This window comes from Rhynchophorus ferrugineus, unplaced genomic scaffold (assembly GCF_030347505.1).
Source record: "Rhynchophorus ferrugineus isolate W39M unplaced genomic scaffold, kcgeb_rfMv2 rfM1, whole genome shotgun sequence".
Classification (NCBI taxonomy): domain Eukaryota; kingdom Metazoa; phylum Arthropoda; class Insecta; order Coleoptera; family Curculionidae; genus Rhynchophorus; species Rhynchophorus ferrugineus.
In genome coordinates, this window is record NW_027472580.1 from 52,400,249 (window position 1) to 52,418,219 (window position 17,971).

A 17,971-nucleotide genomic window follows, 5' to 3' on the forward strand; every position below is an offset into this window, starting at 1 on the left:
ATAAAAATATTTTATTTTATAATATATTTTCTATATACCGAACACACACATTTTAAACTTTCTCGTGACAGCTATATTAACGTATGGATGTTTAATATCATTCATTTAATCCTTATATGTAACGCACTAATATAATTAATATTTTATTTAACTTTCTACTAACAGTTCTAATAGCGGAATTCTTCCGTATTATGTAACTATTGGTATTATATATTATAATTTATTATTTTTCTTCACGTTTCAATTATGTTACACGCCTGCGAACCTCGAAGTTATATATTTATATGTCGAATTCCGGTATTATTTTCTGAATTTACCAATATATTTTTGAATAGGACAATGTGTTGATGAATAATACTAATTTTCTTCAAACTTCACCTCAAACATGTCGCTGAAAACTTCATTTAGACGATATTGAAGTAGTTATTTCGATGTAAACATACTATTGTAGAAAAATATTGTTAACAAACATTGCAGATATAACTCTGAAACTTTGAAGTAACGGTGTCGGTTACTAGTTCGAAGCCCACGTTAAGCAGTAGATATAAGCAATAGTCGATAAAAAGGAGATTTTAAAATATAACAAAAAACTTAGAAGAATTGTTATAATCATATTAATATCTCCGAAATAGCTCTGAAGATAATTTGAATTCTCTTAAATGCATATTTTTAAAGCTTTGAAAATATTTTTAAAGAATTAAAAATCTAATTTCTAGACTAGAATACCTAATCTATATAATAATATCTAATAATACCTATCTAATAACGATTGTTTACATTTATATTTCGTATTCTCAACAATTGATATCGGTTATGATAGTCAATGTAAGCTTTCACCTAATAAAATGTGTTGTGTAAAAATGTAACTAAAACGTATTAATTTAGCAATAATACTAATAATTAACAATTGTTGATTAACAATTGCCTGTTATTTAAATCAAAAGTTAATTATTTTTATAAAAGCCTTTCTATGTTTCTAAAGTTACCAGATATAATGAAAAGCTTTGTCATCTTTTCCTTTTGATATATCCTCTATGGCTCTTTACTCAAAGGAGAATCTAATAAGCCCTTTATCAGAGACTTTCAGCTAATTCATTCAGTAAAGTTTTGTAAAACAAACATTTCCTTTAGTAAGCTATTAAAATATTAATAACACATTCTGAAAAACTATTAGTGCACAACAAAAGATAACAATTATTTACGAGAAAAGAAAACTAACGAATTAATATTTCAATTGCATTTCATCAAGAAGGTATAATTATAATTCACTCTCTCCATAAAAAAAAACATTATATTGCGAATAAAAGCGGAAAATGCCATCTCTCAAATTTCTATTTTTTAACAGCTATTAAACCGCAAACAACATTGTTAGATTAATGTATTTCGTTTCTACTGATGTCCTTTATTTTTAGGTTAAACATCAAAATGCGATAAATTGGAAACCAACTTCTATTTAAACATTTTACTATTATTGAATTTATTGGATTTTCTGTTCGAGAATTACGATTAATGAAATTTGACGTTGAGCTCAATTTCTATTTTCTAGAGCTAGGTACATTTGAACATTGAAATAGTAATAAAATTTTTCTTATTAATTAAAAAAATATGTGTTTTATTATCACTTCTTCGAAAATATATTCCCTTAAAAATTTTAGGATGGTTCTATTTGCTTATATCAAAATGATTGATTTTCAACATAGTAATGTAAAATCTTTTTAAAACCACAAATTCAATAATAATGTGTTCATTATGAGGCTACAAACTCCTTGACCAATCTGATGTTAGTTTCGATGACTAAAATATTTATATCTGACGGATTACATATTATTGAAAATTTAAACGAGTCTAATGTAGAAGTTCAAGTACCATTGATATCTACCATTGAAGTAATAAGCTGCATCGGTCTAATAAGGAGGGGGTCTAGGAGCCTTTTCTTCTTTAACAGGTTAATTGAAAAATCCCTGTCCTAACACAAAAATGCCGCCAGAATTAAATCCATATGGTTTTTAGTTGTCCCTAACCCTCAAAAGATGAGTGTATAAATTTGACATCTGTCGGATCATTAGTTTGTGAATTATAGCATTTTGAGTGAAGCAACTTTTGTTATTGTGAAAAAAATAGATGAAAAGGAATTTCGCCTGTTGATAAAATATTGGTTTTTGAAGGAAAAAAATACAATTGAAGCAAGAACTTGGCTTGATGCCGAGTTTCCGGACACTATCCCAGGAAAATCAAACATCAAGGATTGATATGCTAAGTCTACAAAGTGGTGGTGAAATGAGCACCGAAGATGGTGAACGCAATAGTCTCCCAAAAGAGGTTGTTACCGATGAAAACATTTCAAAAATTAACAAAATGATTTTAAATGACCGTAAATTGAAATTGAATGAAATAGCAGACACTCTGAAGATATTAACTGAACGAATCATTCACGAATATTTGGGCATATTTGGGAACGACGAGTTGATGATTCGGAGCAGTATTTGAAGATGATCATGTGTAATAAACCCGAGTTTTTGCGTCGATATGTGACAATGGATAAAACATGGCTACATAATTTCACTCCGAAGTCCAATCGGCAGTCATCCGAGTGGACTGCACACGATGAACCCGCTCCAAAGCGTGGGAAAACGCAACAGTCGTCTGGCAAGGTTATGGCGTCTGTATTTTGGGATGCGCATGGAATAATTTTCAGTGACTACCTTAAAAAAGGAAGGCCCATCAACAGCGACTATTGCAGACGTTCGTTATCGGACTGTTTGAAGTACGAAATAGCCGTTAAACGGCCGCATTTGAAGAAAAAGAAAGTGCTGCTTCTCCAATATAATGCACTGTGTCACAAGTCAGTGAAAACGATGGCAAGAATCAATGAATTGGGCTTCGAATTGCTTCCTCATCCACCATATTCTCCAGATCTGCCCCCATCGACTATTTCCTGTTCCCAGATCTCAAAGGAATGCTCCCTGGGAAGAAATTTTCGTCGAGTGAAGAGGTGTGTCGCCGAAACTGAGGCCTATTTTGAAGCAATAAACAAATCGTACTACAAAACTGGTATATTATGAGGAAATGTTACAGTTGTTAATGTTATTGTTACTAAGACATTTAAGGATGTGACAATTATCCTACCGTAGACCTATATTTCATTATTTTCATTCCCTATTGGTTGAGAAGTAGACATTTTCCCCGACCACCGGCTATAGATTTATGATAATGATGATTTTATAACATATACTATTTTTATAAACATATAGCAATTATGATAATATAAAAATGAGATTGAGAGAGAATGAGAATTTAAAAAATCAATTAAAAAGTAAAAAGATAAAACTGTTTATAATATTAACTACTTAATTTATAGAACTTTACTAATACTTAATTTGACAATGTTTATTCTTGATTAAACTAACAAATATTGACAAATTCTAAAATAATACATTATAAATTTATTAATTAATTAAATTTATATATCAAAGAAAGAGAAAATCAAAGTAAACTATGTTGATTATTAATAGTGCTCTTTTGCAATTAATAGTTGAAAGTTTTTTTACCAACTTTCACGTTATGACGTAATTCATATTGCACTAAAGCAAACCAACTGATTGGTTCATTTTTTTATTAATATAATTTAAGTAACATCTTGCAACATAATTCTGCATCCAATTCAATTAACCAGTATTAGAAGCATTAAAAATCTACAACATAACGGACACCATTAGTTTACTAATTTATATAAATTTCAAGGCAAGGTTTTAAAAAAGCATATGAAATTTTTAAGAATATATAACAAATGCCTAAAATTCAAAGTTAAGAAAGATATAAATACTGTCACGGAATAATAATAAGTTCAAAAAGTAGCCAGATAGCTTGAGCCGGTTATCAACCTTGAGGAAGTAAAATAACAACATGATCGGTTCTATAGAGAGAAAATATTAATAATTTAAAATGTTACATAATGTTTTATTATCTTCAATTTTAGATATATTTAGTGTGTATATTTTAGGATATCCTTTAACCATCTAGGGTTTACCTGGTTTACACTTATTTCCGTAATATGGGCTTGGAAAACTTCCTGAACTTATTAAATGACCAGTCACTTAACAATAATTATAGAAGACTTCCCTCTGATCTTCCTCTGCCTGGTTACCAACATGAGTGAAATAACACCAATATAAACATTCACAAACATAAATTTATTTTTATATCTATATATTTATCTATATCTACATTTATATCTCTGCCCAGACAGAATTCAAAGCCGCCACTATCCTAGTGGTATAGGGGTCATTGTATCAACTTGGGTACTGAGGCTATCAAGTTGGCTAGACTGCGGTATTTTATCTCAAATTACTATATAGGGTATATGTATCACCAATGAAATACCAAAATAACAAATTTAATATCCATGTTGATTTTCTTCATAATAGGCACAGAATAAATAAAAAATTATTTGATATAAATTATTATTGGATTATTATTATTATTAAAATAAAAACTAATAAAAATAGTAGATGAAGTACAGTATAGCAAGTACATTAGTGGGAGGGTAAATTTAATGTAAATATAATAAAAGGAACCTGCCCACTCAACTATTGTGGGTGTGTAATCAAGTGTAGTTTAAGTTCTTAATCAATATGTATTAGTATTATATCACATTTTATTTATTGAATACTATACATACTATAGCGAATCCCAAAAGTGACATATAACAATCCAATGAAACATTCTAGTTATAAAGGTATCGTCATTAATTTTCTCCTTTAAAAGCTATTGGGCTTTGGTAATAGACAGATCAGTGGGCTATTTTTTATGTAAGTGTCAAAATTGGTTTACCGGTTTACCAGTTTCCTGAAAACTTTAATATTAAAAATTAACCTCGCCTGCGTTACTCAGTAGAGGGGGTATCGAGGTAGACCAGCATCTTTCAACTCAGAGCCCACACCAGATTAGATACCAAAAGAAACTCGAATCTTCATAAAGGTCTACAAATTGTTTGGTTGGACTGAGATTTGACTAAGATGGAATCATGAGATATTCGAACTTTGCCAAATCCTTAATTCGACGCTCTATTATCACCTCAGCAGGTTCTTTCCATCACGACAACGTTAAGCAAAAATTGAAAGAAATTGACTGGTAAGCTCTAATGCATCCCTGTATAGTTCATAGGAACTACCATCCGTTCGCGGGTCTACAAAACACTCCTGATGGAACTAGAACTAGAACTTCCAAACTAGATGGAAAAGACCCTTTTTTGAGTTATTTGCTCAGAAATCACAGAAGGTTTACAATGATGAAATTATGGTTTTACCTGTCAGGGGGAAAAATATTAACAATCATAATGGCATATATGCATTAGGGCTATAACTTCATTTTAAATAATTTACAACAGATGGTGTTACTGTATTTTAAATCACATCCGGTACATTTGTAACCAATTTCATGTTGAAATTTCACTAATAAGCTTCACTTCTAACTCATGTGTCATTTCATCTAAGTATGAACAAACAAAATTGTGTTGAAATATTGAAAATGTCTGAATTTGCGAATAGTGATTTTAATATTTTAAAAGTAGTGATTTTAATACTGAAGACAAAGAGCGTTCTGGACAGCCAAAAAAACCCGTTGACGAAGATTTCAAAGCATTACTTTATATCAAGCCATGCAAAACACAAGAATAATATGTAGAATTGCTAAAAGTAATACAAGAAACAATTTCCAATAACTTGAAAAATATGGGAATGATCCAAAAGCTTTTATATTTTGTACCTTTTAACTGATTTTTTTGTTATCATTTTACTACTGAATAAATTACTGAAAAATATTACTGAATACTCTGTATTCGAAAAACCTAATGAAACCAGCAATGGAGATTGTTATCGACTACAACTGACGGAAAACGGCCGGAATTCGAGCAAGAATACAACAGTGTTAATCTTTAGCATGGCTACGCCCTACAACATATTGCAAAATCGGCGAAAATATACTTGGAAACATTGAAATGGGAAGTACTATCCCATCCGCTGTATTCTGTAAACCTTGCTCCTTCTGATTATTACTTGTACAGACATATGTGTCATGACCTACCTAAACAGCGCTTGACTTCTCATGAAGATGCCAAAAAGTGGGTCGATTCGTGAATAGTATTAGATACATTGTTCTTTGGAGATAAAATCCGATGGACAATACTTGAATATTTAAATACATTATACCGATTTTTTACAATGAAGCTTCAAATTTAAGACAACTAATTTATAGGTCTAATAATTGATTAGTCTTTGAAATGTATATAAATAAATTCGCTAAACCCCAAATGTTGAAAAAAATCAAATATTTAAGAACTCAAGAAGTGAGAAAATTAAGGATTTGTGGAACTGTAGATGGATTATCCAAACTTTCAATCAATCCACAATATTTCCAAAAAACAATAACTATTGAAAATTTTATATATACTCAAAATAAAATATTGTATTACCTTATTATTACAAAAAAAATAAAAGTACAAAAACAAAAATCTTAAACGGTGTTATTCTCCGAACAACACCTATTATTTATAGTACCATGTGATTATTTATAGTACCGTGCACGAAACAATGGAATTTGAATAAAATGAGTACGGTGAGAAAACAATCGGAATTGCTAATGAAACAGAAAACACCGTGCGAAAACGGAACTCATTTTCACTTGTTTCACTACCATATTGTTCCATAATAGCATACGACATCGATTTATGTAATTAACCAAAAATTACCCCGAATATTCTCGAAGGGATTTTTTGACGTATTCCGCAGTATCAGAAAAATATCGTGACTAACGTAACATTTTTATAATAAAAAAGTAGTAGTATGGGTCTCGTAGAATTTTAGTGCCCCTTGGACACTTGCTTGAAACTAATAGTATTTTTTATAGCAATAATATATATTATGATGATTCTTACGTATATAGTTCAATTATATCAATAGGGTAAGGGTGTAAATTTTATCTTGATAATATTATCTTATTCAAATTTATTTAAATAATGCTGCATTAATGATGCGATTTTCTATTATTCATATATTATTAAGTATTTCTTGCATGTATTTTGATCATTTTTCACTTTAAAGTTTTCATAATACCTAGTGAATACGTTGAGTGCGGCAAACCTCCCATTCAAGCTGCAATAATGTATCCATCACAGTTCATGTAACTTATGGTCGAATGTTTTCATTCAAGTAGATGCATTGCATCTGTTACTCATTATTGCTGGCTTCTTTGCAACAATAAGTCATACAGTTGGCTCTATTGACATCGGTAGACATCTGCAGTAACAGTTTCATTCGGCTTTCGCAGTTCAAAATACACTACACTTTGTTGCTCCAACCAATTACACAGTAAAACTTTATGGCTATAAACTCTTTTTTTTGCCTGGCAAGTAATGATTCTTTGTCTTCGAGCTTTTCATTCTCCAGGCCGTTCTTTGTTAGTGACATCAAAATTACTATTAAATGGTTAAAGCCAAAACTGACAATTGGGCATTATCGTAAGTTTGTAAAAGTATTTAATGATATTTAACATTAAATGTTAAATGAAGGAATTCGACAACAGATGTTTCCAAATCAAAAATGAAAATTGATAAATGTCGAAAATGCAATTTTAAGCACAATTCAATTTAATAAACCAATTTCTCCACAAATAACTCTATAGATAATTTCCTTAAAGTACCTCAAATAACGAATCGTTGATATAATATCGATTCTTATTAAATCCAGGCAATCTTGTCAATATTTTCGGTTCGGTCGGTGTTGAAAGCTTTCATTATCTCCAGTAGAAAGAACGGTATCCACTTTAACGGTGCTAATGCAACTTTAATTATGTAAATATTATATATATATATATATATATATATATATATATATATATAATCAGTCGCAAATATATATATACATATATATATATATATATATATATATATATATATATATATATATATATATATATATATATATATACATATATATATATATATATATATATATATATATATATATATATTCAGTCGCTAATAACCCCAATGCGTTGTGAAGTAACTTAAATCAAACAAACTTCAAAAAAAACTTCATTTTAAAAGTTATTATTTATGACGATTTATTGAATAACCAATAATTTTAAAACCCAAATTTTATTTATATTCATTAGATCCTAGTTAAATAAAAAGTGCTACTTTTGTCTTAAATATAACAAAACTGCAACAATTTAAACTAAGAAAATATCACGGAGATGACTCAGAAAAAAAAGGTGCTAGAAATGCATGGGTTAAAAATCAACTCTGAAATGAATTAAAAAATCCTAACATAAATTACAAAGTGCAGATGGAAACTAAACAAAAGTTAAATTTTTATATTAGATCCTCAAAATTACCCTAGTAATATTAAATCTAAGTCATATACTCTTATCAGATACTGGGATGAAACTTTAAAATCAGTTTTTTAATTCACGAACAAGTTAAATATGGAACATTATTATATTTTTAATATAGATGGTTTGAAGACATGCGTGCGAAGTATAATCCATAAAATAATACTTAACATGTAAACGACGAGGTAAATTGAGCAAGAGATAAATAAAGAACATTACAGAGCAAATTAAACTTAAAATAGACTCAAAAAGGGCGAAAAAATTATAATTTTGATAATCCCAAAAATTTGCGTCCTAAAATTGTTAGCACTATATATTAGAGTTGATATATTACTGTACAAAAAATCTTGTTGTTACGAAACTTACTTTGTTTGAAATCTAGATAAACTTTAGACTCTTCATTTGCTTGCAATAATTTCAAAAGCTATTTAAAAGTTGAACAACAAAGAAAATAATTTTAACACAAAATTATCTTATTTCAAATTGGTATCGAAGTGAAAAACGGATAACAAAGCTGGCATCCTGCTAACGGAATTGAAACCCATCAAATATCTTAACCTTACTTGATCTTCTGCTGCGACTTCATACCCAATACTTCAAGTACCTGAACTTCTCCATCAAAATCAAAATCGCCAAGAGCTAGTTCATAACTATTTGCTACATATTCATTTAGATGCATTTTAAAACAAGAATAAGAATAACGTTTCTGTCAAGAGACTTAAGTTAATATACTTATTGATCAAGTGCATACAAAAACAAACTTCTTTAGGTTTTTTTCATCTATCGATAAATCCATTGGAATTTCATACTCCCTTATCATGTTAAAATTCATGCAGACCTGCATCATCTTTTAATCCTTTTATTTTGCTATACAATACTTTATGCTTTATAAAGTAGTAAAGCTTCCTTTTCTTCTTTTTCTCCAGCTTCATTAAATAATTATAAAACTGATTAGAAAAAACACTCTTTAGGCTTCAATATATAACGTCTAGTCCATTTTGAAACTTAAAGTAATAAAAGAAAAGCAAAATAATATCCATATTCAGTAAATTAATATTTTTCCAAGAAATTAAAATATAAATTATAAATTAAAAACTACCTTCAGCTCACCTTCAGCTTCAATTAGAGTGAAATAATTTACCATAAACAATCTTTCTATGATAATTAAATATCAGCTTTAGACAACAGTCCTCGGTACACGAGGACCAAACCATATTTACCACTTTTTATATTAAGATATCCAAGTAATGGTACACGTTTCTTGATTTTGCCATGCATATCATAACGGAACTTCCCTCATGATTGACTGTAGGAACCAGGCCGTCTGGATCGTAGACCACGTGGATCTGGATCGTCACCTTCTTTTGGGGTTCTTCTAATATAACACACTAATGTAACTATTATACATAAACCCGACCATTTGTAGTAAAAAATGTAAACGATGTTTCATCGAACCATACCACATTCTTCCATTAATCAACTGCCCACATGTTATGATCGTAGCACCACTTCTTTCGCATATTAGAGTAGGCTTCCGTCATTAAGGGTTTTTCAATCACTGCCTTTTCATGAATATTAGCTTTGTAGAGCTACCTTTTTATTGTTTTTGTCGAAATAATACTATTCCAGTGAGTGTTAATTAATGATCGATTGTTTTAACTGTCGCAAAAATACACTGAAATATAACCTACAAGATTGAAATATAACTACGCGTTACATAACAATACATACGCGTCATATTATTTGAACGGAAGTGTTGCCAACATGCAACAATATGTACTAAATTAATATTTCTATCAATTATAGTAAAAAATATTTCTATTATTTCATTTTCTTGAGTTAGTTTCAAATTATGCTAATGTAAATCCCGTATATGTCACATTATTTTGAAACATTTTATATGACAAAAAAGTTGGCAAATCTTAAATGATTCAGTGAAATGAAGACGAAATCGCGACGCCCTCTCGTCGCCTTGGCATCGATTTTTAGCTCAACAAATATACAACATCTTAAAGCTAAGATTTGAAAAAAATATTCCATGAATAATGTTAACATTATAACAGGAGCTTCAGTAATCATTTATGAATAATATTGGGAAGTTTCCGCCGTTTTCCAGTCAAGAGAGTCGGAATGAATATAGTTTATAAAGGTAACACATCCATAAGCAAGCTCCAATTTAAGTGACTGTTATTTATAGTTTATTCAGTATATAATATATCAATCACAAACAAATAATAGTGCATAATCCCTGATAAGTCAAACGGCAACGGTACTCTGTGAGAAGCAACATGCCGATATTGGTTTAAACACTTCAAAAACTATGTATTTAATCTTATAAATTTGTCTATGTTAATTTTGCGTTGCAACGAAATAACAAAAACCTAATTATATCACTTTACGGATGCCCGATTCCTCAAGCAGAATAAGCTAAATACCTGGGAATAAATCTTGATGATAGGTTAAATTGAAAACATCATGTTAAAAAAAAACAAAGCAGCTTAGACTCAAAGTCAAGCAACTGTACTGGTTAGTCGGGAGATACTCTCAAGTTGACCTAAAATCAAAGAGACTAGTTTATCAGTCAATCACAAAGCCAATTTGGACCTATGGGGTGCAAATATGGGGTTCTACTAAAACATCAAAGCAACTAGTAATCCATCGCATCCATTAATTACCAATGCTTATTGTTTAGTGTATAGCTTAAGTAGATTAGTATTTTAGTTTGAGAAATACATACTGATGTATTAATCCCGTACTAGCCTTGCTTGTGTATTAATGAAAGTACAACAGAACAATAGTAATAAGTTAATTTGTAATTTAAGATTGTACTAAGCATATCCAATGCAAAATGTAATTTAAAAAATCGTATAAATAACAAATTGTTTTGAAAATAAAGAACTAGGACTATCACTTGAAGAAATTTCATATTCCGCTATTCAAACATAAAATAGCAAATTCTAATTATTTAAAAGAAATAATTCAAATTAATTTGTCCAATTTTGATAATGTTAATATTTTGATAAAATATCTTGAGTACACTGACACTATTTTCAAGTACTTAACACTAAAGCTTTAAATTATACTCGTTATAAGTTCTAGCGGAATATCTCGTTGTTTCAATAATTAAAACAAAAACATTTTTTGTATTATATAAATATTATTATGAAACCGATAAATATTATTATGAAGGATTTTCTTGATCGCCAGTGATAATTCGATACAAATTAATATCCCTAGGTTTCAATTCGTGTTGAACCAATTTCCTTATTTATTTATCATTCCTTTTTAGGCGTTTGTCCACTCTTGAGAAGATAACTCCCAGCACGATTTCCAGCCTTAACAAGACCAAGCATTCCACGAATTTTCTACGACATAACTTTGTTAGTTTTTCGAATGATTTCTTGTCTTACAAATCGAAATAACGAATTTTATCTCTCCGTATACCTCCTTTAAAACTTTTGGCGGCATTTTTATCATCAAGAGTATCAAAAGTTCTCGTTCACCAACACTATCCAACACACTTTTAGCCATTTAAAAAAAACGGAGCTCAAAAGAGTAGATGGAAATTTGATATGTTTTTTTTTTACTTTTAATCGCGAAAAAAGTCAACTTACCAAAATAGCGTATAATAATAATAGAGACATATGCATTAATTATGTGTATGACACTATTAGCAAAAAAATGCTTGGAATAGTTCCGGAGGTTTCGGATCAGAAGAGAAGTTAGAGAATTTAGATCTCCACGTGGAAAACACACAACGACCCGGGACAATGAAGAAGTTCGAAGACTTGAATTTAAAGTAGCTGCTGAACGAAGATTGTTGCCAAACTCTTGCCCACTCACAATAACTTATTCAACAAATGTGTTCATGGATTAAAAACCTTAAAAAATTATTTAAAATGTAAGACATTAGCTGTTATTAAAATTTGCAGGTATTAAAAGAAAAACGACCGCTATATCAAGAATTGCATGACATTAATCTTGTTATAAACCACGCCAATCCTCGTATGATCCAAGAGGTAAAATTTGACAGGTCAATTGAAAAGTCCCCGGCCAGACACATAGATAACGCTAATAATCTAAATATTTTTTAGTTAGCCCTAACCATCAAAAAATACGTGTATAAATTTGACAGCTGTTGGATCAACGATCCAACAACTGTAACTAATGAGTTTGTGAATGTTGAGTATAGCAACGTTTATTATTATGAACAAAACGGATAAAATAGAATTTCGCGTATTGATAAAACATTGATTTTTAATTGCAGTGGACGCCCAAAAGAGATTGTTACCGACGAAAATATTTTAAAAATCCATAAAATGATTTTGAATGGCCGTAATTTGAAATTAATGAAACAGCAGACACTCTAAAGATATCAACGGAACGTGTACATCATATTATTTTAATTTGTTAATCTTATTTTAAATCTTATTTGAAAATCTATATAAGTCTTATAATTAGATCGGATGGTATTAAACATTTTAGTCTGCACACTTCACTATCACGTCGCACATTTAATTGACTAGTACTAATTATTTAACAGATTGGGGTACGCTAAAACTCTTTTTAAGCACACACAACCATTTTGAATTATACTCATTATGGGTTCTAAAGGGATATCACGTTGTATCACTTCTTCAAAGACAATACGGAGCATCGACAACGGTATGAATTACTTTGTTTTGGAACCGTTGAATAATGGCTATATTAAACTTGCTGGCAGTACCCCATAGTTGGATTCCATATGACCAAATAGGCTTAAGTTTTAATTCATATGGCAATACCTAATACCTTGATCTAATGAAAACTTGATAGCTTTCATCAGATAATCAAGATAGTTCAAGATATTTAACATCCTCAGCTTGGAGAAATTAGCAATTATTGATTTTCACTGGTGGGCATGTTACATGGGTAGATTTTGTTTAATTTACTTTAATACGCCATGTCTTCAGCCACAGTTATATTTTATCAAGGTGTGTTGGAAGGTTCTTCAATATTGTTACTGAATCTTCGTAACCTGCTAGATTCGTTCGAAAATGACACAGTAGTGATTTTTGTAGTCGATAGATCAGCTGTATATGTTATAGCAGATATATCGGAGACTATCGGTCCCGATGCACCGCCTTGTGGAACTCCTGAATATATTGGATGTAATTCAGTAAATTCGTGTTGTTTTTTCAGTGAAATTACTATATGTGAGATGAGATTTCAGTGAAGGAAAATGTAGGCCTAATAAAGGTGAAAAAATGTTTATATAATTAAAGCTTGAGAAATAACTACGGTTTTCAATTTGTAGGTACTGCGAAAATGCAATTCGAGTCTGACTTACTTATTGATTGACTCAACAAAAATATTGCGTGAATAAGTGATTAATAATATATGAATATTCTTTTGAAAATCTATAAGGTAATAAATTAATAAGGTGAACTCATTGATAGTTTATTAAATAAAATACTTCTAACTTCTCAGCCGCACTGTATGTTCTTGTATTGAATTTTTTGCAACAGTATATCATAATTGTGAAAAAGCTTTATCTTAAGCCTTTTTTCCACACCATTGTAAGGTTTCCCATGAACGCAAGAACCTGAGAATTGCATATTTATTTCCTTTTCATACATAATACGACGTCTCGTGTTAGTTAGTTTCCATCGACGGCAACGAACACTTCTCATCGAAATGAAACTGAAAAAGGCAAGACAATCAGCTGTTAGCGACTAACAATAATAGGACAAGCGGGCGCGACAAAATTTAATAACGAACAAATCGCCGTTACCAATGATGTATTGGTGTCAGTTTACTAGAGAAATTGACGCACATAACCCAGAATAAATTTAAATCTAGAACAGATTCTTCACGCTTTTTGGAGAAATTTTTGATTCTTTATAATGCGTTCACTTTAATTTGCGGTTTTTGTCGCCAAGAGACCTCACCATTCATGATGTTATTGTCTCTTTCAGTCGTTATCATTGTCCAGTACGCGCCTAACTAGTTCAAAGTCGCCGTCAATTGGCAGCAATCCAGTTTCGCCGGCAAAGAATCACTCGATAACACATCTGGACAACTGGGATAACGAAAGTATTACTAGTATAGGTAAGTTTTTTTTATATTACTATACTTAATTGTTTATCACTAGGTTATATTGTTATTGATGGTAATATGACCTTATTTATTTTCAAATTTGCGACAATGGCCTCTCAGTTGTTAAAATATACCTGAATTTTCATTCGGTTCAAAATTTCAATACTTTCGGATTTAGTACACTTTTTTAATATGTTCTTTAATTATAATTCCCTATATATAGTACAATATATAGTATATAAGGACTCTGGATGCCAGACAACAACATTTCAGATTTTCATGGTTTCAATTAATGTGAAACCTAGATTCCTTGTAATTGAATTACTTCATTCTGTCATTCAATTACTGTCATTCATTCGAAAGGTCTGCTCGAGTGTTAAGTAAGTGCTTTCAGGTTGATCATAATATTTATATAAAAACATTTTTTCACAAGAATACGGCGTATAGCATAAAATGTTCAACCATCTGTCTTCAAACACTGAGTAATTTATCAGCTTATTTGTTAGCTCTATGTTACTAATTACAGTATATCATAAATCTAAATGAATTAAGTAACTTAATTATACAAAATCAATTCCTTCATTATTGTAGCCAAATAGCATATAAATTAAATATATAATGATGATGCTATAACTTATTTGAAAACTTTATCACTAATAAACTATAACCAAGTAATACGATACTGTCAGTGAAATAAAAAATAATCAAGACGTATCTACTGATAAGATTATTAAACTAAATATCTATAATGATAGGTTTGATGGAAAAGTCGCATATCCTTAATAATACTTATTCAGTTAAACAATTAATACCATAGCTCCTTTAAAAAGTGACAGTCCTCAGAATATTCGATGCATAAAGGTAGCGTCCTTCATTTACTAATTTTTGTCATATTTTACGTATATATTTATTTTTGCTTTTACTTTTCCTCTTACTTTCTTCTATAAACTTTTTTACATGAAAAAAATCAGCGTCGATTCATCATAAATGATGTAGTGTTGGTGGTTCTTAAATGAACGCCATTGTTAGAATTTGTTCTCTCAATTTTGTTCCGGAAATTTAAATGTTCAAAATGAATGAAGCCCTGCGAAATCTAAGAAGTTCTTTAATATATTGAAGTAGGTCGACTATTTCATTTAACAACATCATTACGGAACGGAACGGAACGGAACATAAACCATAAAATATTTTTGAACAGCTTACAAAACACTGGAAACCTAATAATTTTGGTACTTATGTTTCACATGATTTAACAGTTAAAACATTAATGGGCTAAATTCTCATTTGTAAATCGCCGATGGAAAGTGGATTAAAGTAGTGAAAACTAGAAAAAGCTTCACAAACTATTACAAAGCCTACATTAACGCCAAGAAAGGTGATACTAAATGTTTGGTGAGATTAGAAAGGAATTGTTGATAACGAGTTACTAAAATCTGGCCAAATCATTAGTTACTAATACGACTGAAGCAGGCGATTGAAAAAAGAACCAGAATAAATGAATAGGAGGACAATGAAACAAAACGCACCGTATGTTCTAGACCTTGCCCCATCCGATTGTCATTTGTTTCAATCTCTACAAGCTCTTTAATGGTGTGAATCTGGTTTCAAAAAATCTTGTAAAATTCAATTGGTTCGGTTTATTATCCAAAAAACTCAGAAGTTCTGCAGTGATGGAATCATGGTTTTATCGGAAAAGTGATAAAGGCCAATCGAAAAAAACATATACAATTAATTAATGTATGAAATTTATTTGGATATATTTGCTTTGAAGAACATGAAATAACCGAAATGACTTTTCCCCTCACCACTTTAGCAATTTTACTACATGGAAATATTCAGAAATAGCAGGAATAAAATATTAATGCAACCAATCATCAACATTATCATCAATCCATAGCCTCTCAACCAACTTCTCAACTTCTCAACCAACACGGTACTATTAGTTCGGCAGGGCTCCAAACATTTCTCACTAAACCTCACAGTTGGCAGTCGGTAGCAGCCGCACAATGTTAATATCCTATTTTTCTTATTGCTTTCTATGATTGTAGTCAATGCTTTTTTTTGCTGTATCCTCCATCTTAAAGGTCGATTACGCCACAAAAGTCTCTGAGGAATTCCTTCACCTTTCACTGGACAGGCATGTAAAAACCAAAATAGTCTGTATCTGCTCTTTACGTAATTTGTTCTTCCAATTATGCACTTATTCTCGCATCCTGAACAATTAACAGACAAAATATTAAAACGTCACTATTATCACATTTGTTAATCGGCAATATTTCATAGCACAATAATTTATTGTAGTACTTACACGAATTGATTTTATATTAATACAGTTTATTAAGATATATGGTTTAACTTTCAAATTACTGTGGGAATAATTAAAAGATTACGGTAGTAAGAACAAATTGCTACTACGCTATTAATATTACAGCGTAAAGGTTGATGACCCATATATATTGATTAATACATTTCCAAATGAGATAGAAGCGAAACACTAAATTTTCTTTTCTCGAATTATATTGTAAAAATTATATTTAATCTACTAATTTTATAATAACTGATTTGAACCAACAAAATAATATACAGTGTGAAATATCATGAAATTCTAAAAGCCATTTATATAATGAGTAAAAATATTAGGTGTATATAAAAGCTGTATTCTTGACTAGAAATCAACAGTACTTTTATTTCCATGCAACATTAGAACATTTCACTTCTATTGAGACTAACATAACCACTTTATTCAAATAATCTGGATAAGAAGCAACATCTGCAACGCCAATTTACTTACATTCTTCATAAATCACATTGATTATTAAAACTGACTAATTTAACTGAACTAAAACAAAGTATATTCTCCAAAATAATAAAAATCATAAATTTAAAAAACTCATAAGTGCTGCAGTGATGGAATCATGGTTTTATCGGAGAAGTAATAAAGAGTAGTCGAAAAAAATATATATAATTAATTAATGTATGAAATTTATTTGGATAAATTTACTTTAAATTTGCTTTGAAGAACATGAAATAACCGAAATGACTTTTCCTCTCACCACTTTAGCAATTTTAACTACTTGCAAATATTCAAAAATAGCAGGAATATAACATTGATGCAACCAATCATCAACATTATCAGCAATCCCGAGCCCCTCAACCAACTTCTCAACTTCTCAACCAACACGCTACTATTAGTACCGCAGAGCTCCGAACATTTCTCTCTAAATCTCACAGTTGGCAGTCGGTAGCAGCCGGACAATGTTAATATCCTATTTTTCAGATCGCTTTCTATAAGTGTGGTCAACGCTTTTTTTAGAACTGTTTGCTATATTTTCCATCTAAAAGGTCGATTACGCCACAAAAGTCTCTGGGGAGTTCAAATCACATTGATTATTAAAATAAGACTATACCAAATTTAAACCAGAACTAAAAGAAAGTCTATTCTCCATATTAATAAAAAAATCCTAAATTAATAAAGTCAAAATGGCTTTCCGAACAATATATATTA

The 17,971-nt window shown here is 30.2% G+C and overlaps 1 protein-coding gene across 10 annotated transcripts in view; it reads left to right on the forward strand.

Moving 5' to 3' along the window:
* qtc (GRIP domain-containing protein quick-to-court) overlaps nt 1-17,971 on the forward strand; it is a 64,876-nt gene that overhangs the window by 32,134 nt on the left and 14,771 nt on the right. For all 10 annotated transcript variants that reach the window (XM_076393770.1, XM_076393768.1, XM_076393769.1 and 7 more), the window contains exon 4: nt 14,346-14,478. In XM_076393770.1, the coding sequence (XP_076249885.1) occupies nt 14,346-14,478 (133 nt within the window). The remainder of the gene's footprint in view (nt 1-14,345; nt 14,479-17,971) is intronic.